At 39.8% G+C, this 22162-nt stretch overlaps 1 protein-coding gene across 8 annotated transcripts in view; it reads left to right on the top strand.

Annotated features, from left to right (window-relative positions):
- Positions 1–2395: 2395 nt before the first annotated feature.
- The window catches only part of lrba (LPS responsive beige-like anchor protein), a 201704-nt gene continuing 181937 nt past the window's right edge, over positions 2396–22162 (top strand). For 5 of the 8 annotated variants that reach the window (XM_036000091.1, XM_036000093.1, XM_036000094.1 and 2 more), the window contains exon 1: positions 2396–3303. In XM_036000091.1, coding sequence (XP_035855984.1) covers positions 3118–3303 — 186 coding nt within the window. In that variant the 5' untranslated portion in view covers positions 2396–3117. The remainder of the gene's footprint in view (positions 3304–22162) is intronic. The other 3 variants (XM_036000096.1, XM_036000095.1, XM_031276802.2) reach the window with 1 other exon arrangement.

The raw sequence follows: 22162 nt of genomic DNA, 5'->3' as shown, positions 1-22162 counted from the left end.
GGGTGGTGCTGCTGGCGACCATGACTCCCAAGGTCCCTGAGGGCTTAGCTACACTTTAATAGGAGGTCAGTAGTAACAGTGACGCCAGCTGCCTCTGTGGCAACAACACTGATAGTCGCTCAACCATCCTGCAGAGCAAATACTGTATGTAGTACCGTACTCTATATCCAGTATGAGCAGAGAAAGGAGAAGACATATATGGAATTGTTTAATACAGATTATACCTTTACAGATTATGTTTTAGTTGGATTTTCCTTCATGCAGTAATATAAATGAATACAAACTGGGACTTCTAAGCTATTATGTAAACATCTTACATGCATGGGCTGATGGTGGTGATTTAAAAAGGCAAGCAAAGCAGAGCTGTCACTTTGCTTTAATGTTTGGTTCCCGATGCCTTGGGACGCATACATCTGTCAATGTGCTGTTGTGCTACAGAAAAACTAAGTTCTAAATTTCAACCCCCCTTTCTGCTTGTTTTTTGTTGATGAATGTTTTTTTAATAGCATAAAGCTGTGTTGGTTGTTTGTTAAAAAAAACAAGTTTCCCTCTGGGGCTCATAGTATGGTACAGTAATGTATTGATTTATAATGTATGATACTTTTTCACATGTTATAGTCTGGGATTATTTTCTGTGATTTTTACTGTATCCACAGCTGCTGAATAACATGCAGTTTGTATTCTAAATTATATTATATCCTTAGAAAATTGTATTTAAAAAAACTAGTTTAATCCCATGCACTGTCTGTGTACTGGATGTGTTTTTCTTGCTCTCTTTAAGAAAATAAAAACATTTGATCACAAAAAATAAAATAAAACTAGGCTACTAGTGGCCGGGTTGGCTCAGTGGGTAGAGCAGGCGCACATTTACATAGAGGTTTATGCCTCGACGCAGAGGTCCAGGGTTCGAGTCTGACCAGTGACTCTCCTGCATGTCTTCCCCCCTTTCTCACCTAGCTGTCCTGTCAAATAAAGGTGGAAAAGCCCAAAAAATAATCTTAAAAACAAAAAACTAGGCTACTACTTGGTTTAAGGGGTTATTGTTCTACCATGCTGTATGTAGCCCTGTATAAATTCTTCACATGCCTCTGGGTTTTGTAATGAAGTAATAAAACTACCACCCTGTTCAGTAATTGGTATAATTAGGGCCTTATTCCCTTATTGCAGTGTTGCAAAAGGAGATTAAAGAAATAAAATACTATAAAGTCACTATAAAAAGGTCTTCAGTGACATTATTTTTAAAATATTCAATCTGCATTTAATTGAGATTAGTGGCAGAAAGCAGTAAGGTTAACTTGTTTGTTTGACTGTTCATTTAAACTTGTGTCAGCCTAAAAAAGAGGACACTATCACTAAACTTTAGTGATAATTTATTTATTTTAATAAAAAAATTATTCAGATCCTTTATTAAGTAATAATACAATGCAACAATACAAGTTCAAGTCCTACATTTAAAACTGTACTCAAATAAAAGAACAACAGTGTTATCAGCAAAATGTACTTAAAGTATCAAAGGTCCTCGTAGTGCAGAACGGTGCAATATAATAAAATAATATTTTAAAATATTTTTAATTACTTAGCTTATAGTCTATAGTCTACTATGCATCTGTTCCTGTACTTCAGCTGCCTTGACACTTCAATTTTTTTGATCTGATCTTATATACAATTATGCAGTTTAGAACAATGCATGAGATTATAGTAACCCATGCTATTTTTGAATGTAAAATCTGAGTCTGTAAGACATGCAAAGATCCTTTATGTATAAATACCATGGTCTAAAAATACTCATGTAATAATACATTACAAGTCAAAGGAATGCATTCAAAATGTTACTTATGTAAAAGTACTTAACAGCAAAATGTCTTGAAAGTATCAAAAGTACTCATTATGCAGAATGGCTCTTTTTGAAGTGTTATATTATATTAATCTGTTTTATCAGTAAGAGCATTTTCATGTTGTAGTTTGTCAATGTGGAGCCAATTTTAGATACTTTGTATACTACTGGTTGGTTACACTGCATAGTATATCATGTGTTTTTATTTTTTCATGCAAAAAGTGTATAAGTGTATATAACTATAAGTGTCAAAAATGTTGTGGGGTAATACAATATTTCCATCTGAAATGTAGGGGAGTAGAAGTAAAAGAGGCAGAAAATGGAAATACTCAGGTAAAGTACAAGTATGTCAAAAGTGTACTCGAGTAAAGTTAGTATATGCACAGAGTTATTTTCCACCACTGCCTTTATATCCCTGTCATTATGTTGTTGTTGTTGTGACTGAATAAATGTGGAAGCACTGTTGATTTTAACTGAATCCCAGCGTGTCGTGCTAGAAAGCCACCTGAGCGGCACACCTGCCAGTTATCCGAAAAAGCCTCAGCTCACCACTGCGCATGCGCCACTCACTCAAGGCTACTGTCATGGCGGTGGCGAGCTGAAGCTACCGGGGCAAATCAGGAAGAGAATGCAGCGCAGCTGGGTTAACGTTGACATTTAAGCAAGTCTGTGGAGTTTGCCGGGGAGGACCGAGCACACTTCTGTCCTTTGTCGACTTCTACCGGAGATTGCTGACGAACTTACCTTCTTTCCAGTTGAGAGTTTTTGCTTCTGCCGAGCGCGCTACCTGTCAAGTGTCTGGACTCAGTGACAATAGCAACTTCCACCACTGTACGGAGACATTAAAGTCACCGTATCCTCGTTTGCCATTTGACCGAGCAGACTGGAAACAGGTAAAGGTTGAGCTTTGCTTCACCTGCTCCCCCCGCTGCAGCAGACTTCTTTGCGGCTTTTAACGGCATTAATCCATCCGTCTGGGATCCAGTTACGGACCAGGGGAGAGAAGTAAAAACGTTAGTTCACTGTGGAGTGAAGCGGTGACATGATCTAGTCCCGCAGTGTCAACGACTAACAAATTATCCTTGCGCCTTTTTTCCCCCCACTTTCGCTAAACAGTTTTGGATGGGGAGGAAAACGTTTGGTTTGTGTGCCTGTAGACTGTCAACAACTCAGCTGAAGGGGATATAGAGCCCTTTGCCTCCGACATCGGTTGCTGTCACCACCATTGGAGGTGAACAGGTGCCTTACCTGTGAACACCACCTGTCCCGTCCTTCCTTTAGCAATGGCTAGCGAGGAGACAGCGGGCTCTGCGCAGCCAGGTGATGGAAAGGACGGGAGATCAGGCGCCATGGCGCTCAACCCCGGAGTGCCTATCAGGGGGATAAAGATGAAATTCGCCGTGCTTGCTGGCCTGGTGGAAGTTGGGGAAGTTTCCAACCGAGACATTGTGGAGACGGTGTTCAACCTGGTAAGCTGATTATGAGAGCTCAGGATAGGCCTTAGATAACACTGTTACGCTGTAGTAGACTACTACAGTGACATCTAAACGTTTGGAAAAGTCTGACATCATCCTCATCTGCATTAAATAGGCGTTGATGGCCTTGCAACACAAAATGAAGTGGAATAGGCCTTCTTTAGCACCAATGGTTTTACTGTGACTTTATGGCGAGCAGCACACGTCGGAAACTTCCATGAGTCATATGCTAAATTACTTATATTTTGGTTTCCCTTGTTGCCCTTATATTAAATAGTATATTCTTTATTTATTGTACATACCAAATAACTTGGTCTACAGCTTTTAGAGTTTGTTACAGTTTCAGTGCAAAAACGAGGCTTATATGTTGTGTTACAGTTCTCATTTGGCATATTTCTTATTGGTCTAATTTCATATTCCTATTACAGTTTCATACAGTTTTATATAACATGTGATTATTAGGTTTGATCAAGAAATTAAATGAGACTGGATGCTATGTCAGGAGAATGATCCTGGCAGAAAAGCTGTTGGAAGCAAATCAGCTGCTGCTTTTTGTGTGTGTGTGTGTGTGTGTGTGTGTGTGTGTGTGTGTGTGTGTGTGTGTGTCTGTGTCTCAGTCTTATCTGGCTACTACCTGTTGGCCACCCTAAAGTCCTTATCCAGCTTTGTCTGTCTGCAACACTGATGGCCCTTTGGCTGCCCGTTCCTGAGGTTATGAAATGCCCTTTGCAGAACCTGCACTAGAATGAATGAAACTACCGGTAACAAGGAAGTTTAGCGTGAAGGTGAGAGCATGCTCAAATAGAGTTTGGCTGCTCAGGTTGGAGGGAAAGAGAGGTGAAGGTGGAACCAGTAAAACTGCTTTGTCACTGTGGCAACACAATGGAGTCCTTTCAGGAAAGGGAGGCTCATCCTCCATATCTGTAGTCACAAAGTTTGCTCCAACACCAACCCCCACAGTGAATAAGGATACTTCTCCTCATGAGGCTGTATTATTCCATCATCCAACCAGCTAGTCAAATACTCCATCTAAATGGGTACAGCAAAAATACAGATCAAAAATTTGTTGTAGGTTTTAACTAGGCCTATAGTTAGTACATATTTTTTTTCACGTTAAGCCTGAGGTGTAAACTGAAATATTGTTGCAAAATGTCCCTCACACGTTCCCAAAACAGCAGTAAATTGTCACATTTGAGAAGCTACAACTAGCAAATATTGAATTATCAACATACTATGGCATTTCAGCATTAGCCGGGAGCTATTTTACAATCCACAGAGCAGTATCAGTGCACAACTGTTTCCTTCATTGTTCAAGAGGATGTTTATTTGAAAATAAGAATTTCAACTGTAAGTGCAGACTGCCAACGTTGTGAGTGGCTCATGTTGGTTTAAGGGACATTTGTTGTATTTTCTTTAATACAAAATGTGGAATTAGTATTTTAATAAGACCTAAATATTTAATAGAATAGTTGGATGCCAATCACTCTATTATTTTAATGAATCAAAAAAACATGTGACTGCCTGTAGTGACTTTAGATTTGTGAGTCAGAAAAAATGACTATCCCAACAAGGTATTTTTTTCAGTTGCACAGTCCAAAGAGAGATAGGTAATTACTTATATAGGCCTATGTTTTTTTTTTTTTTTTGGTGCAATTTCTTGAGCAGGAGAGATAGCCAGGCAAACATTTTGACAGAATTATCAGTGTGCAGCTCTGCCTGTGCCCCTGGGACTCAATGTTTAGCATGGTCCGTGTCATTTTAGGGTTTTGAGCGATAGCACCATGCATTTCATTATGCTCACTACCCTCCACACTCTTTCTCTCATACCCTCCACATCCTCCGCTCCTTCAATTGGGTTATAATCTGATTTACCACAGAGGCCAGACTTCTCTTTAGCAAGCTTTTGCAGCCTTCTCAATGCACGAGTCTTCCACTGTATTTGGTTGAATGCAACGTAGTTTCCTCAGGAGGTGTACCTTAAAATATTCTAGTGTGACCTAAAACAGTTGTGATGACTTGTGACACATGGGCTAGGGCTATGCACAACAGGATTCTTTTTATTTATTTATTTATTGTTTTAAAGCAGCTCATTATGCTGGCTTTGTTTTTGCCTCATATTTAGTCAAAGGAACTGTACCTCACACTACACTGTGGATTGTAGGGTACTACAGTATCTCTGTTTCAGTTAAAAGTGAAAGTAAAGTTGAGAATGAGGAGTTGAAACCTTTTTAAGCCTCCTCTTTGTAGTAATTAACTGTTCATATTTAAACTGGTATCCATAATGTTTTTAATAAAAAAAGGTAATATCTCTGGGTGGATTATCCTAAACACACAGCTACATATTAACTGTAGGCTCTCACTGTAACTGTAGTCTCTTATATTCTGCTACTGAGAGATGTTGGCTGTCATGGCTTGTTGGATCGTACCTGTCTTGGTTGAACATATCAGTCTTTTTTTAAAGCAGACCTACTTTGCTGGAGGCAGTGAACTTCACAACATTCCCCCCCCCCATTTCATTTATTTTTTTCTTGTATTGAAACCAAGCATAAGTACAGTAGTATCACGCTCAAAGATATAGCATGATTTCTGTTTTTTTTATTTACATTTTTTTGAATGACAGAGGAACCATTGTCCCTATTACAAGTCAGTGTAACATCAAAATGATTTTGAAGCTGTTATTTTAAGGTAAAACGGTTACGCAATGTTGCTTTAGAGCAGCAATGAACAATATATTTTACACTTTATCAAAGGACTAATAATAATATGAAAGGCCTACTCACAATCCACTGTGAATCAATGCCCTTCCTGACAACCCTACGTAGCTTTTCTATTATCACATTGTTTTCTCATGGTTTGTGGTACCAAAAAAATCAAAACCAAACTGATTCAGATAAAGTGCTGGGCAGCATCTCGCAGCCCACAAGATCACACAAACTGATAATGCTTTTTACACTGCACAACGGTACTGGTGATGAACAAAGTTGAACATTTTGCAAGCCAGCAGACAATTAGACCTATTTCTGGCTACCTGTCAAATTCCAAATGGTCCAATGGTCACTGCTGTTTCAGCCCTATAGTTTGGTCTACCAACTCTTGAGAAAAATATCTGCGTCTCTTGCATTTGGTAAATGTTTGACTTTCTTTCCTAGTCACTCGTTTACTTCATCTTTTCAGGCAGGTAGCATACAGTCACTTTGTGTAAGCTCCTGTGCTGTAATTACGACCCACAGTTTAAAGGTGCTCTAAGCAATGTCACGTGTTTTTTAGGCTACAACATGTTTTGTCACATACAGCAAACATCTCCTCACTATCCGCTATAGGGCTGAACGATTTTTGAAAATAATCTAATTGCGATTTTTTTCCCCAAATATTGTGATTGCGATTCGATTATTTTTTTAAGCTCTTTGTCTTCTGTATTATTTAACAAAGACAAACAATAAATCATTTTATAGTATGAACAACACACAATTACACACTAGACAGTTAAATAAGTAAAAATATAGTATATAGTACACACACACACACACGTGTATTTTTTACAGTGCACAGAGAGGATCTGACTCCAGCCCCTCCTCCTCGTGAAGTTGCGTGCTGCCATGTGCAGTTGCTGCTCAGAGAGTTTCGTTATCGTTGTGTTAGCTAGTTGCTGGTGTTCTTGCCGTGGGATTAACTGTACTAATAAAACTGCTGAAACACCGCGGCCACGCTGCTGTGAAAGCTCCCCGAACGTCATTTATCAGTCTGATTGTTACCCCTCTCAGTGGCAGCTCCTCCACTCATATCTTTATAACGGAGCTAACCGCTAACCGGAGCTAACCGCTAACCGCTAATCAGAGCTAATCGTTGCCAACCGAGCCTTGAGTTCTGTGTGCCTGTAGCCATTAACTGCATGTATGGACTCGAGCCCTAATAAAACCCTTCATTTTAGTAAAATGGCTGTAAAAGTTTTAAACTACAACTCAGAGTTGTTTGAATGACAGAAATCAGCTCAAGGTAGGGCATAGCGGTAGCATGCTATGTTCATGCTTTCACTGCGGAGTGCAGACTGATTTGCTCTCGCGAGTCATGTGACCAAATCGCAGCCTTTGCAATTAGGAAATCGCGTTTTAACATATCGCGATATTATCGCAAATGCAATTAATCGTTCAGCCCTAATCCGCTAGCTGCCTGTCCCCTGAACACACTGTAAAAAAACGCGGTCTCTGTAGACAGCCCAGGCTCCACAAACGGCAACAAAAACAAACTGCGGCAACCTGCACCACGAAAGATACACAAACAGTGTTCCAGCCAATAACCGACAAGAAGGATTTGGGGGCGGGGGTTGGGGGGGTTAGTGTGTGGAAGGGAGGGGCAGGGGACATGCTGAAGAGGAGGGAGGGGTGAGCTAGCCTCAGTTTTGTTTGACAGTACTTTGAACGTCAAGAAGTGATGTCACCCAACATCGCTTAGAGCACCTTAACAGGAAGCAGCATTTATTTGGTTTTCTTGGTTTGGCTTACCAAAACAATATGCTCGAGGCTGCAAGGAGCTGCAAAGTGGGGTGTTAATTTTCAGTCAGGTTGTCTCTGCAACAAACACTACTCCTGACTGATGTATCTGTCTACTCTGTCACTTTTTGTTGACATAAAGGCGTGAAGTACATGTTGTTTATGCAAAGCTGGCGAGCAGTTACTATGGAAGGTACGACTTGTTTATTCAAAGACGGTTTTCTTATTTAATACATGATAAGACATAATGGCATCTCCCGATGTAGGATAATAATAGATGAGACCGAGATGAAGATTTCCACAACGCAAAATGAGTGTTCCCAGCACCAAGATTCACGGCTTCCCTGTATTAAGTGGCAATATCAATGTTAAAACATTTGCCACAGAAACCAAATGAAATGCAAATATTAGGGTATTGGGGCCAGTGTGTACAGTTTAGGCTGATGTTTTTGTCAGGATCCAGTATTACACTATTGGGCCCCCTCCATTATATCAGTCAACCCCTTTTTTAAAAAAAAAGAAAAGTAACATACGTCAACAACAGCATCACCTGCTCCAATATCACAATAACATTACAATGCTGCCTTCCACTAAGTAGAGTATAGAATCTTCCAGGACTCTGTAAACCATTGACGAATGTAGAGCTCTGTGGCTCATGGCTCCTCTGTTAGGTGACACAGGAGATGGGTGACATCGTTGTGTGGAATGTAACGTTGGCTTTACCTGAAGTTAAGGTCATAGGGTTGGATGCTGGCTCTGTGGACAGCAGTGGAAACCAAAGCTATCTGTGCACATGGTTGTGTTCATGTCCTTGTTTCTCTCCCATATGAATTTGAAGCGTTACATTAAGGATTTTTTTAAGGATTTATTTCATATTTGTTATGTCCATTTTGGGGACTCAAAATGAATTTACCCATGTCCGAGGGCCTCAAAACCAAAGGGATTCTGTTCCATTACAGGACTTTTTGGAAAACAACCATTGATTGTTTAGAACGTAACAGCCATTAACAAAACGCTTCATATTTTCGAATGTATATATAAATCGTACTGCTAGTCTAAATACAATTTATCCAATCTTTACTATAGTTTAAAGGTCCTTATGTTTCATGTCTGTTAATATTTCATGCTAAGTGCCTGTATTTAGTTTCCTCGGAAGGGTCACCTGCAGAAAAAGTAGACACCTTGCTTTGTTCTGAATTGTAGGCTTTCTGTACCTCGACTTGTGTCAAAGAGAAAATCTGGTTTATTGTATTTGTTCCGAATTATTTTAAGGTGTCGTTCTTTGGTTGAACATGCACAGTATCTGTTTGGTGCGTTGTTGCCCACTTTATCTATCTCTTGCACTGATGTTCACACAGAGGATCCTCCTTTGAGATGTGGGCCGTCATAAGTAAAATTAAGTTCTAAACTGCATCTTCCCTGTGCTTCTTAAAATAGTAGTACCTTTTCTTTCACATCACTGCAGGGGAGAATCATGCAAAGTAGCTGTGCTCTGGAATTTAAAATGTATCAGGTTTTTAGAACCGTGAAATTGATTTGGTATCGGCACAGGCTATTTTTTCATTCCCTAAGTAGCGACAAAGGGCAGCAGTTTGATAGTGAGCTAAGGTATCAGAAAAGTATATAATATACAAGTAATATAACCACTTTATACTATTGGTATCCAGCCCTGGAGATGATTTTGGTTGTATGTGCCAGGGTTTCTTTGTGATTCAAGGTAAACTGTTAAACCGTTTAACTATTAATATGTTCCTGCTTACTCCTCACATGAAAAAAACGCAATAGGAAAGTAGGAGATCAAAGTCCTTCTAGGCTTAATGATGTGGCCTTTCAAAATAAATAATCACTGCAATAACGTTAGTTATGACCCTGAGGATCAATATGACAGTATGTGTGTGCTGATGTAGACAGGAATGCAATAAATGCACAAACTATCCCTTCAGTTGTACACAATAACACAAGTGGTAGGGCAGCGAGGGCGATCCTCGTCCTCTCTCCAGGCATGCTCTGCCCTCTCTGGCAGTAACAAAGAGCCCTCTAATCTGACACATGAATGAAACCCTATCTGCCTCTCTCTGTTATCTGTTGCATCAGCCCAGTTCCACGGTCACACCTTTTCCCCCTTTCTCCAGTTTGAAGCACTTGAGGGCTGTTGTCTAAATAAGCATGACTCGACTCTGTTTATGGTCGTGAGTGTGTCATTTCTTCATTTTACCATTGCATTCAGTGCTCGTTGTGTCCGTAAGTTTTGTCCTTCAACAAAAGAGGCTGTAACGTCTCGTCCGTTACAGTAGTAAAATCAACACAGGGAGCATCTTGAGGGTGAGCACGCAGGTTTGACTAGCCAGCATGCAATTTAGCTGTAATTGGTTCAAAATGGCCACCACTGAAATTTTTGTTTTCTGCTTACCTGTATAGTCCTTATTTAGCCCCCAAGCAGATCTGATAATACACCCATCATGTCTCCTCACCTGCTGTGTGCTGACAAACAAGCAGATGGCCTCAGGAGTCAACGATATTTGCAAGAGATGTGTGTCAGCAAAGACATTATGTCTTTTTTTTCTCTTTTAAGAAAGCTTAAGATACCGTATTTCGGGGCTTTGTGGCAGTGAAATATCTCTGAAATGGTGTCTTTTTCAAACTCAACAGATATTTGATGTGACGATTGTTAGCAGTGTCGTGAACAGCCCGTAGGTTTTCACATCTGTTTTTGGACACAGTGCTTATGAAAACTTGTTCCACATGGCAATTTCAACCTCAACTATCTCAAAGGATTGTTGTCTTTTGCTCCTTGCAGTTAGACCTATGGACAACTTTGTTGTTATTGGATTAGGATTATTTTGTGCTGGCTGTCACAGTATTTTGACACAGCTCAGAATAACCAATTAGTTTCATTGTTTAAACACGTTCCAGCCTAATGAGCATGATTCTAATAATTTGCTTGGATTTGGTGCGCTTATTTGCAGACTAATTATTAGGTTCCCGCTCTTTTGTAGACTAATTGGTGCGTGTGTGTACAGTTGGTATACATGGAAACGGAATACATTTTCTACAAGACATGATGCTTATCAAAGTCTTGTGTGTCAGAATAAATACCAATTATTGCAAACCCTTCAAAAAGACAAAATTATTTTATATATATATATATATATATATATATATATAAATAATTTATATATATATATATATATATATAATAATTTTGTCTTTTTATATAATTTCTTTTTTTTTTTTTTCAATCTGTGGCTTGGTATTCCTCATCCTTGGCTTTCAATAAATCGGCAAAGCCATATTTCCCTCATGAGTAATGTCTCTCAACTAGGATTGGGCAGTATATCGATATCGTGATATGAGACTAGATATCGTCTCAGATTTTGGATATCGTAATATTGTGATACGACACAAGTGTTATCTATCTGGTTTTAAAGGTTGCATTACAGTAAAGTGATGTAATTTTTTTAACCTACCAGATTGTTCTAGCTTTTCTATTATTTGCCTTTACCCACTTAGTTATTATATACACATTAATGATGATTATCTATCAAAAATGTCATTGTGTAAATATTTTTTTGTAAGCACCAATTGTCAACCCTACAATATCGCCGCAATATCGATATTGAGGTATTTGGTCAACAATAACTTGATATTAGATTTTTTCCATATCGCCCAGCTCTACTCTCAACCAACAGCAGACCTCATTCTCTATTCAAAGCATTCAAATTCAACTTTGAGTGTTAAGTGAAGGATTAACCAGTCACAATCATTTCTCTACATTTCCAATTGTTGCAGTCAGTGACACTATCTGTTTTTAGGAAATAGGGCCATAGTGGAATCTACTTCTTGGCCTACATATATCCTCTTAATGTTTCTTCTATAAACAGTGCCAGCTCACAAAGTCATTTTAACAGAATGCTACTGGTTATGCTGGAGGAAGCTGGGAACAGGATTTGTTGTGGGAGACTCTCAAAGACCAAACCGTTAATTAAACTGTGCCCCAGAATCAGCCACAGGGGCAATTAGAAACTGTATGGCCTACATAAAGAGCAAACTTGCGGTGTGTTAGACCGAATGCCCTTCTCTGCTGCAGCTTCATTTTGACTTTTTGATTTGACATAATCTTGCCCAGTGCAGCTTTATTGTTATGTAGTTGCACGCACCGATGCACAAATTACCCCTCACTGGGCTTTTGCATGATCCCTCCATTCACCGTCCATCCATTTTCTTGCTGCTTAGGCCGATTACACACTGGATGTGTCGCGCGAGCGTGTCAGCTGCGTGGCGTGTCCGCTTTTATTTTGGCTCCCATGTTAACAGGTTAGAGCTTACACACTGCCTGTGTTATGCGCATGTCTCAGGTGCGGCTCGAGCCGCACCGAAAACGCGTGCATGCTAGAAATAGGACCGATGCCTATTTTTCACGTGACACGCAAACGTATTGGAAGCGTTTCCAGGCAAAATAGAATAGGCAAAGATGTTTATGTGTCATTTTGACACTAATACATATTAATAAATGACATGTTGATGTATGAAAGTATCTAGGTTTTGATATAAATGTAATTTAAAAATGTTCTAATATTGCACCTGTCAGTAGAGAACGAAATGTTCTGTAGCTTATTTTGCCGTCAATACTGCCAACGTTGTCTTTGCTGTAATCAAATCAGTCTATATTTATGTTTAACATGGTATTTCATTTTATCAATGGGAAACATCCATGTGTACAGACAAGGCTAGCAGCAGCAGCGCCGCGTCAGACACGTTTCTGGCCACCACGCAGCTGACACGCAACAGAAACGCCACGCTCACGCCACGCAGGAAGTGTGTAGCCGGCCTTATTCAACTCAAGGTAGCAGTGGCAACAGCCATGCCTAACGGTAGGGTTCCACACAGCGAAATTTTGCTTCGCTCTCATTGAGGTTGAATGGAGACGATATTCGCCCTGATTGGGCGAGATGAGAGTGAAACAAAGTTGACGAAAGTTTAACTTTATTCAAATGAGGAACACTTGAGAACCAATCAGGTCCGCGTGTTTGTGTTGGAGGCGGGAGTTACAAAAAACGTTTGACCATGATTAAAATGTTTCTACACGAACATTGGTACTTGGATCAACACGAATTGTGATTTATATGACACACGAACTTAGTCAGGGCACATACACCACTAAATAGACCATTGTAAATGTTAGTTTAAACACTCAATGATTCAGCTAGCCGACAGGTCAACCGCTAGCATGTTCGGACATTGCATTTCATTATAAGCATAGCAAGGCAGCTAGGCTACATAGCCAGGTTACAGCAAACTACCTGATAGCTACCTATGCTACCTAGCTTCAACCGTCTATGCTAGCTGCCTAGCAGCCGGTGTTCTGTTGCGGTCTTGCGTGTTTTCGCGACCACGCCCCTGAGGCAAAATTTCGCTGGCCGAAAATTCGCGAGGTGTTTCGCTGTGTGGAACCCTACTGTAATCCCCCCTCCTCCCACCCCCACAACTTCCCATAGAATCTATAGCAGGCCTGTAAAGAGTTCTTGTTCCGTCAGGCTTTGCAATGTATGCCCCAGAGTCTCTTCCCAACCAATGTTTAGCCCAACTCCAAAGGAAGATGTCTCGGGGAGCATCAGCCAGAACTGCCCTAACTGAGAAATGGAGTATTTGTTCCTGACTTTGTCAACCAGTCACAACCTGTCTATCTTTATATATTTAAGGTGTGTAGTGGACATTGTGTTTTTACCTAGCTCCAGTGATGGAAACGCAGGTGATGCTGACACCAATGAGCTGGCATGTTTAATGTTTTTTTTATACACAAACCCGACCTTGGTTGAATAACACCAACAACAAATGCTCTAAAAAGCTAGTAAGTGGAAATGCCATAACACTTTCGATCTAATCCACTACTCTTCAGAGTTCTCACAATGAAATCTTTATCTGTGTTGTATTTTAAATGTTCTTTGTAATTAAATGTAGGTTCTTGCTGTGCTAAGACATTGACTCCAGATATTGTTTCATGGGGACGTGCAGACCTGCAAGTTGCATTGAACAGTTAATGACATTTTCCATTGTACCTCCCAAGATGTTATTCTTTTTTTGTTGCTTGGTGGCACTGGTTACTACACCTCCAGAATACTATGAAACCCAAAATATGTTGTTATAGTCCCCTTTAAACACAGCACTATACAGGTTGTGCGTCACGTTTGACATTGGTCACAAAGCTCAATGTAATTTTTTTTTAAAAATTCACTCGATATGAAGTGCACCTTGAGTAATCAACAGTAAAAATGCGTTTTATAGTCCCAATGACTAATGCATACTGGTTGCACACACACCATGCAAAAACTATACCTACTGCCACCTTTATGTGCTAGCACATGTTGGAACACTATAACAGAGCTTTTGGCTTAATGGGAAGCAATATTAACCTCCCAGCCCTCTATCTTCTCTTCACAGTAGGGACTGTAATGATATGCTAATACTGCTGGCCTGCCAGCCAAGTTTCCTTGTTGGATGCTGGAAAAGGTGTGAATATTAAAACATAATATGAAATGCTGCTCCTTTTGTAAAAGAAATGTTATGTTGAAGCCTTAAGGTGTTGGCTCACTCTAGTCCCTGTGGGGGAGATTTCTCAAAGGAAAACACAATATAATTGTTAAGCGAGATCACAGGCGCTTTTAACAGGTTTAATGCTATGAGCCTCAATCCCAACACATGTTTTTCCTCTCTAATGTTCTGTAAATATTACACCAAATTGTATCTTGTTAGGAGGTCTCTTGTGATGAGGCGATGGCTTTTTAAGGCTCACTGTGATGGAATTGGGAATCTGGCAAATGGCACATTGTCTTTGCATAATGCACCATGGTTTGAAAAGTTGTGCTTTTTATTTCCAATGCAATTGCATCATATTGCCATCATTTTTTTTTAAATAGGAGTCAGTGTCACAAGATATTTATACTATGCTTTCAGTATAGGGCTTGTTGTCAGACCATTCTTAACCCCTGTACACTTTACTCAAATTAATTTCATTTAGTTATGTGTTGAGCAAATGTTGAGTAATTACTGTACATTCCCCAAGATTCATTTGCACACAAGAAGACAGTGTTTCCAGTGAGCTCTTAGCAGTCCTTAGAACTGTGATACTTAGAGACCCCTCATTGTGAGTCGATACAACTGGCTCACATGCAGTCATACTAAGTTAGCAACTCCCTATGCCCTGGGAAGGCTATTTGGCAAAGATAGGTTTTTAGGTGATTCTTAGATAGAAAAGGAGGGAGAAAGGGGATGACATACAGCAAAGGGCCGCAAGTCGGATTTGAACCCAGGCCTCTGCAAAGGACCTACATGGGTCGCACACTCTACTGGGTGAGCTAGAGGTCGCCCCATTCTTTTTGTTTTTGCAATGATCTATGCTTTTGTTTTGAAGTTAATACTTTTTTAGTCCAAAATGTGCAGTAGGTTTTACGGAGGCACAATGCAGCATGAGTCATTGCCCTCTATGCTCTAGACACAACTTAGCTTTATGATTTCATGGGTAGACGGTGGTGATGATATCCAACCATGTTTTACCGCAAACAAATCAGCCTTTGCCCAACACGACTGTCCCTAAATACTGACCAATTAGGTTTTCCCCCCTCCATGCTTGTAAGCAAATGTTCTAGTTGCAGCCTTTGGTATATTCTTCTGTATTAGTCATGGGTTAGACTGCATGTTTCCACTCTTTTAAAGAGATCTGCTTTACCCTATCCCTTAGTTGTTTGGTAGTTTAGTTTGTCAAATTATAGCCATGCATACAACTTAGCTATGCTTGTGTGATAGAGCTGTCATGTTGCAACTGGGTTATTTTTAGGTGAGACTCACATTGACATATAAACTACACCCTTTGATTATAGGTACACATACAGTATGCAGGCTTTACATGCACACCTGCAATGTGTGTATCCAAGACCAGGTGTCATGACAACAATCCAAACTTCTGCCCTGACTGGAAATTTGGGGGTGTTACTGTGTAAGCTTGTATGAGTCTGAATGGGAAACATGAAACAGAGCCTGTTGAACTGAAGTTTTTCTTGGTGTGCTAAGACTACAGTAGAAAGCCGAGCAAATTAATACTGTGCCTTGCTGTGTAATATGGACAGTGCATGGTGCTGAAATAAGGTCTAATAATATTACCAGGTAAAAAATCGATAAAAAGGTGAAACTGCTTAATTTTTTTTATTCAAATTGAAATTTTGAGGATCATATTAACCAAGATACATTTGTGTCGCACAAAAGCAAATGACCAGATTGATCTCTTTTCTGACAGCAGTTATGTTACAAACAAGAGGCAGTGACTCTCTTAAGACAGTAATTATCATCTTTTTTATTTTACATTGTTTTGAGAGAGATAATGGGTTTAAATTAGTAGTTAATGTTCTGGCTTTGACTGTAGCGTAGCGGTTCTGCACACCTAATGAACTGATCAAGCTAATGTCCAATTCCTGTCACTTCTTTGTCTTTTATGTCTAGATATATTAGCCTACATGTGTAGGGCGGTAGGTCTAGGCAAGGCTGCTGTAGAAACCCAGAGTTGGCAACTGAAGCTATGGCAAGAGGAATTGAAACTTCATCAGACAATTTTATAAATCAAATACATTTAAAATAATACTGAAACAAATGAACATGCATAACATGGAGGCTTGTATCTTCACCGCACCTGTAACCCGGATTTTCCACCGGGTGCGTCTGTGCCGCGGTTTTATTCCGTCCTCTGTCACGCGCCATACCACACCGGGAGCATCTAAGGAGCGTCTTGCCTGCCCGACTCGCAGATTTGATTGTCTCTACAAGTACTTGAAAGAACAATCACGTGTTTATTAAGCTAGTATCTACCTTCCACACCAAGCACTCCTGCAATTAAACTCCATGCCTTCTCTTTCCTGGCATTGTCCCAAAAGGATCTGTGGTGTCTAATGTTTTTCCACCTCCAAGATGAATCTCTCGTCGTCCATGCTGTTGTACAGGAGACCTATACGATATTGGGTGATATGTTTTGGTAAGTTGACGCTCTCGCTGTTTTACTTCCTGCGCGGCTGTCTGAACGCCCCGCGGCTCGCGTGAAAATAGACCTGGAGTGTATCTTTAAGGGAGCAGAGAACCGCTTCACGCACGCTTCTGGGACGTGCCGTGATGCGGGTGGTGGAATACTAAGCAGTGACTTGACTGGCCGGGATTGCTCGCAGGGGTCAATCTGTGCTGGCCCTCCAGTGAACGGTGCTAAAAAAAACTGGCCCTTGGTCCAACCTGACTGCCGACCACTAGATGTTTCCTCTACCCTTGACCTGCTTTCACACCCTCTACATCATCTGTTGCCAAGGTCTGGCATGCAACCTGTAGGGAATACAGGCAACACATAAGAGATGCAATCCATAAATAAACCTCGCACTATAAGATGTAATACAGTATTTACTGTTAAAGGTCTTATAAATCTGGCCATGTACTCAGAACTACCACCTGCTATACTGCAAGGTCTCAGTGGCCCACAACCACAAAAGGAAACTCTTCACTTCCCGAGTGCCACGATATTGCTGAAATGTCAGCCACTAAAGCAGTAATTGCTTATGAAATAGCTCAGTGGCATCCTTTTACTTCTTCTTTTTGTCCTGTATAAACATCAAAGCTTTGCTCACACTATTCCAATTGAATTAAATGTCAACCTCTAATACCAGGGCTCCAGACTGACTTTTTTCACTAGGAGCACAGTGGCCCCCAACTCAAAATTTTAGGGGCGCAACCAGAAAATTTAGGGGCACACACCGTAAATCAACATGCTAACCAAATATTCACATTTCTACTAATTTCCACTGTATTACTAATACATACTTTGATAATAGATGCCGAAATTACAATATGCTGTTTCAAATTCAGTGTCACTTTTGAAGATGCAACATAGAAGGTTAACTGACAGCACCATCGTTGTCATGAAAAACTATATATATATATATATATATATATATATATATATATATATATATATATATATAAAATCTATCTCTGTCCATATATCTCTCTGTCTATATATCTATATATCTCTCTCTCTCTATCTCTCTCTATATATATATATATATATATATATATATATATATATATATATATATATATATATATATATATATATATATATATATATATATATATATATATATATATCAGCTCTAGTCTACAATTACAATGAATTCAACTTAAAATTAAACATGCATTGTTTAGGCTACTACTGAACCAATATTGGTACCGATATCTGAAATTCGGTTCCGTTACCCAACGGTACCTTTTCTTTGGTACTTTCCCTCTATAATTACAAAACAATTATTTCAGTTGTAAAAATTATTGTCAAACCTATTTATCCTATGTACTTAGAACATTATGTTATTTTTATTAATTAAACAAAATCCTCCTCCTCCCAAACCCATCCCTACAACCTATTAAATTGAATAATTATTCATTTCTTACTCACTGTAACTTTTATTCTTGTATTTGTATATTCTTTTTTAGCCTGTTTTTTTTTCATGACCGTTTTTAATTGCTCTTTAATATTTCATGTAAAGCACTTTGAATTGCCTTGTTGCTGAAAGGTGCTGTAGAAATAAAGTTGCCTTGCCTTACAACCTCAGCCTGTCAGTCAGTCACCAGGGCACAGAAACCACTGTTGTGCCTGCTTAGGAAGTGTATCAACAGCACCGCGACCGCTTTCGGCTCTCCATTAATATCATATCGCAGCAAACGCTGTTTTGAAAAACTGTAACCACACTTGAAACCACTTTATCGGCATTTCTGTGACTCACTGTGACTTCAACAAAACTGCAGAGCCAACGTAGTTTGCACCGTCCGCAGCTATGCGTGTGTGCGCGAGTGTGTGTGTGTGTGTTTGTGTCAGACCCCCGCTCTCTGTCAATTTTCAGAGAGGACAGATAAGCTTGAGCTTACGCGCTCTCAGGTACCAAAACTTTGACGTTTAACGTGTAAAAAAGGGGGCAAATTTACTGGTCACACATCTGCGACTGGATGTAAAATTCAGTTGCACACTCTCAAATTTTGGTCATAAAATGCGACCATTTGGTCGCAGTCTGGAGCCCTGAATACAATATTTAAATGTCTTCTTTAAGCCTAATTGTTTACATAAAAATACAAGTAAGTTTAGCTGCAATAGGCCCCTTTTTGAAAGATTATCTTTTGGTTTATTTGCATTTCTTTGAAGTACCAGGCTCTGCATCAGAAGAAGAAGTAGGAGGATGAGGAAAGGTTGTGGAAGGTGGAGGAGTGTGCATAGCCTAAATTTATGAACTTGTTTTGGGTGTATGAGGCGAAGTTGAAGGCCATGCAATCCACACCCAGATATTTAATCACCTGCCAGAACCACAGAGTAGGCATTTTGTGCGTGCGTGCGTGCGTGCGTGCGTGTCTTCCTGTACTCTTGATAGGATTACGGCATGTTGTGGAACTAATGTTCTATGTTTATTAGTTTACGTATTGAATGCATACCGTTAAATTGAAACGTAGCACTTTGGGGCAGATGTAAAAGGATAGTGTAAAAATTTTTGGCAGGTGTACTTTTATTGTGACATTTATTCCTTCAATCTGGCTGAATAATTTAGTAACAGCTTCTTCTGTAGGCAGTAAGCATATATTTAGCTTATATACTGTGTGATTTAGTAATAACATGTAGCGAAGGGTGTAGCTGTTTGTTGAGGTTATCTCTGATTATAACCATAGATTTTTCAAGACCATTTAACTGTCTTATCAGAATCAGAAAGGGATTTATTGCCAAGTAAGTAACACTTGCAAGGGATTTGCCTTGGTGGATTATGTTGCACTGAAACATTTTGGTAGAATGCACAACATTTCAGCATATTTGATCTGACAATATTTGATTAGAGAAATATTCAGTCTTCCTTTAGACCTCACCCCTCGACACTTAAAAATAATACTAGGGGAATGTTAAAACAATAGATTTACAGATGCAGTCACTCAGCACAAATGCCCAAGTTACCATAGCCAAAAGTAATTGTTTTGAGTTGCTTATTTTAGTGGGCAATAAGAAATGATTCACTTTATAATAATATTCAACTGACAAGCAGAAAGTCATAAAAAAAAAATTATTCATTGTTATTTTAACAGCACATTAGTAAAATGCACCTAGGCTTATGCACAGCGCGTGCACACTATGCTTGTGCACGTGCCTAGGCGCATTTTACTAATGTGCTGTTAAAAGAACAATGAAATGCTGCGTTATTGACTTTAGACCAGGTTTTTGTTGGTCAATGGCGCGATCACTTTCCGCTGCCACAAAATTGCAATACGCCAAGAATGCACCCGAACACACCTCCCTGTAAGACCAGCACGCCCATGGGTGCACATGGGGGTGCATTTGCTATTTAAACGACGCGGGCGCTAGACGGGAAATTGACAACTGCGTCGGGCTTTGCGCTGCGCTGGGTGCAAGATAGGGTCTAACAGTTGATTTTCATACTATACTGAAATTAACTGAAACCAATGGCAGCATACAAAGTAAAATAACATTGTGCATCAATACTGTTTATAATACTCTCTTTATGTTCATATTCTATACACTGAATGAACGCCAGTAAAGTATATGTGATTAGTAAGACTAAAATATGCAAGAAGTTAAACTTTGTCTTTTATATAGCAGAAAGACACAGAGCCATGGTTTTGGACGTTTCAGATAAGGAGACAGTTGTCTCTGGGACTCCAAAACTTACTGTTAAACCTTGATGACTTGGGCATAATTCAATGCAACATCCGTGATGTAAGCTGCCAAATTGATAACCCCGGTGATGTTCCAGCATGAACAAACGCGACCTTTTAACATTTACAATAGAGGCTTGTGACCAGGTGCTGCCTGTCTGATGGTCCTGTAGATGTATGATGGCATCCACATTCTGACTCTTTATGGATTACTGCATTATTCTTTTGACATCTCAAAGACTCCTGGATGTATGTTTGTTTGATGTGGATTTTGGCAGGACAACATACCAATAACAGGGTTTAAATACCAGACATTTGCTGGTTCCACCATCTAAAATGACATGCACAATATTAAAAATAAAAATATAACAATGTGAAATAGTATTATTATGAAATGAGCTGCTCGCTCGCTTTCAGTTCACGCACGAGCAGATCAGTTTCTTCTTCTGTAAATCTCTCCTTCCTATCCGCCATCATAATAGCAGTGCGCCAAGGTACAAACGCGCCTGGCTTTTAGGGAATGGGAGATGACACTCTGATTGGTTTATTGCATGTTACGCCCAAAACATACCCCTGATTAATTAAGACACTAAGTACAACCCTTTTGAACCATGTGCCTGGCGCACGGACTCTTTTTTCCGCCGTCAAACTAGCAAAAGTGGATTGGTACACGCCCTAAACGCACCCCTTCACGCCGTGCGCTGATTGTTAAAATAGGGCCCTTAAAGACATGCTTTACCAAATAAGCCATATATCTTTAGTCAAAGTGATTGCCTCCACATCAGGATGGAAGTACCTAATCACACTTGTGTGCTCAAAATGATTTCCTGGCAGGTATTATATACAGGGGTCACCAACACGGTGCCCGTGGGCACCAGGTAGCCCCCAAGGACCACATGAGTAGCCCTCAGGCCTGTTCTAAAAATGAAAATTGAATATTGATATTATCTGTTTCCCACCTTGTTAAGTCATTGTTGATAATTATTATGAGAAATCATTAACGTGATCAGTGTCTTCACATAGATGAGTATCATTAATCATTAATAATCATATATAACTAAAGGCAAACTGAGCAAATTTGTTATTTCAGAAGAGTGTATCAAACTGGTAGCCCTTCGTATGACTCAGTACCCATGAAGTAGCTCTCATTTTCAAAAAGGTTGGTGACCCCTGTACTAGCATTTGCAACCAGCGCTGTATTCAGTAGCTTTTGAGAACTTTGTTGACAAGAATTTATGGAGGGATTGAGGAAGCTACATGACATAATACAAACCTCAGGAATCTGGTTGGAGGGGAACAACTGTGATAGGATATGCTGCTGCAGACCGTTTCCTGGTTCCCCATTCAGGGTTTCCTACAGGAAATTGTTTAGCCGAGGTGCTAAGCTGCCCAGATCCTCACATCTCGTCTCTTGAGAAAAACGGTGTCATTTTTCATGATGTCGGTGCTTCAGGAGCGGAAGCTCACCTCAGCTATAAACCATTTCATTTTTAGGCTTATGGCTACCATTGGCTCAGTTTACTGTATTTTTAGTATAAAACTCCCTCATTGTATTACTAATCTTCCACTGCAGTTCAACAGGGAAGCACTGTCTGGGGAAACAAGGAGGGAATTGTCTACTAAAAACACTGCTGAACCACCAT

The sequence above is a fragment of the Sander lucioperca genome, chromosome 4, assembly GCF_008315115.2.
Source record: "Sander lucioperca isolate FBNREF2018 chromosome 4, SLUC_FBN_1.2, whole genome shotgun sequence".
In the NCBI taxonomy this organism is placed as follows: Eukaryota; Metazoa; Chordata; class Actinopteri; order Perciformes; family Percidae; genus Sander; species Sander lucioperca.
The sequence above is the reverse complement of the archived record's forward strand: the minus strand, read 5'-3'. Positions and strand labels throughout refer to the sequence as shown.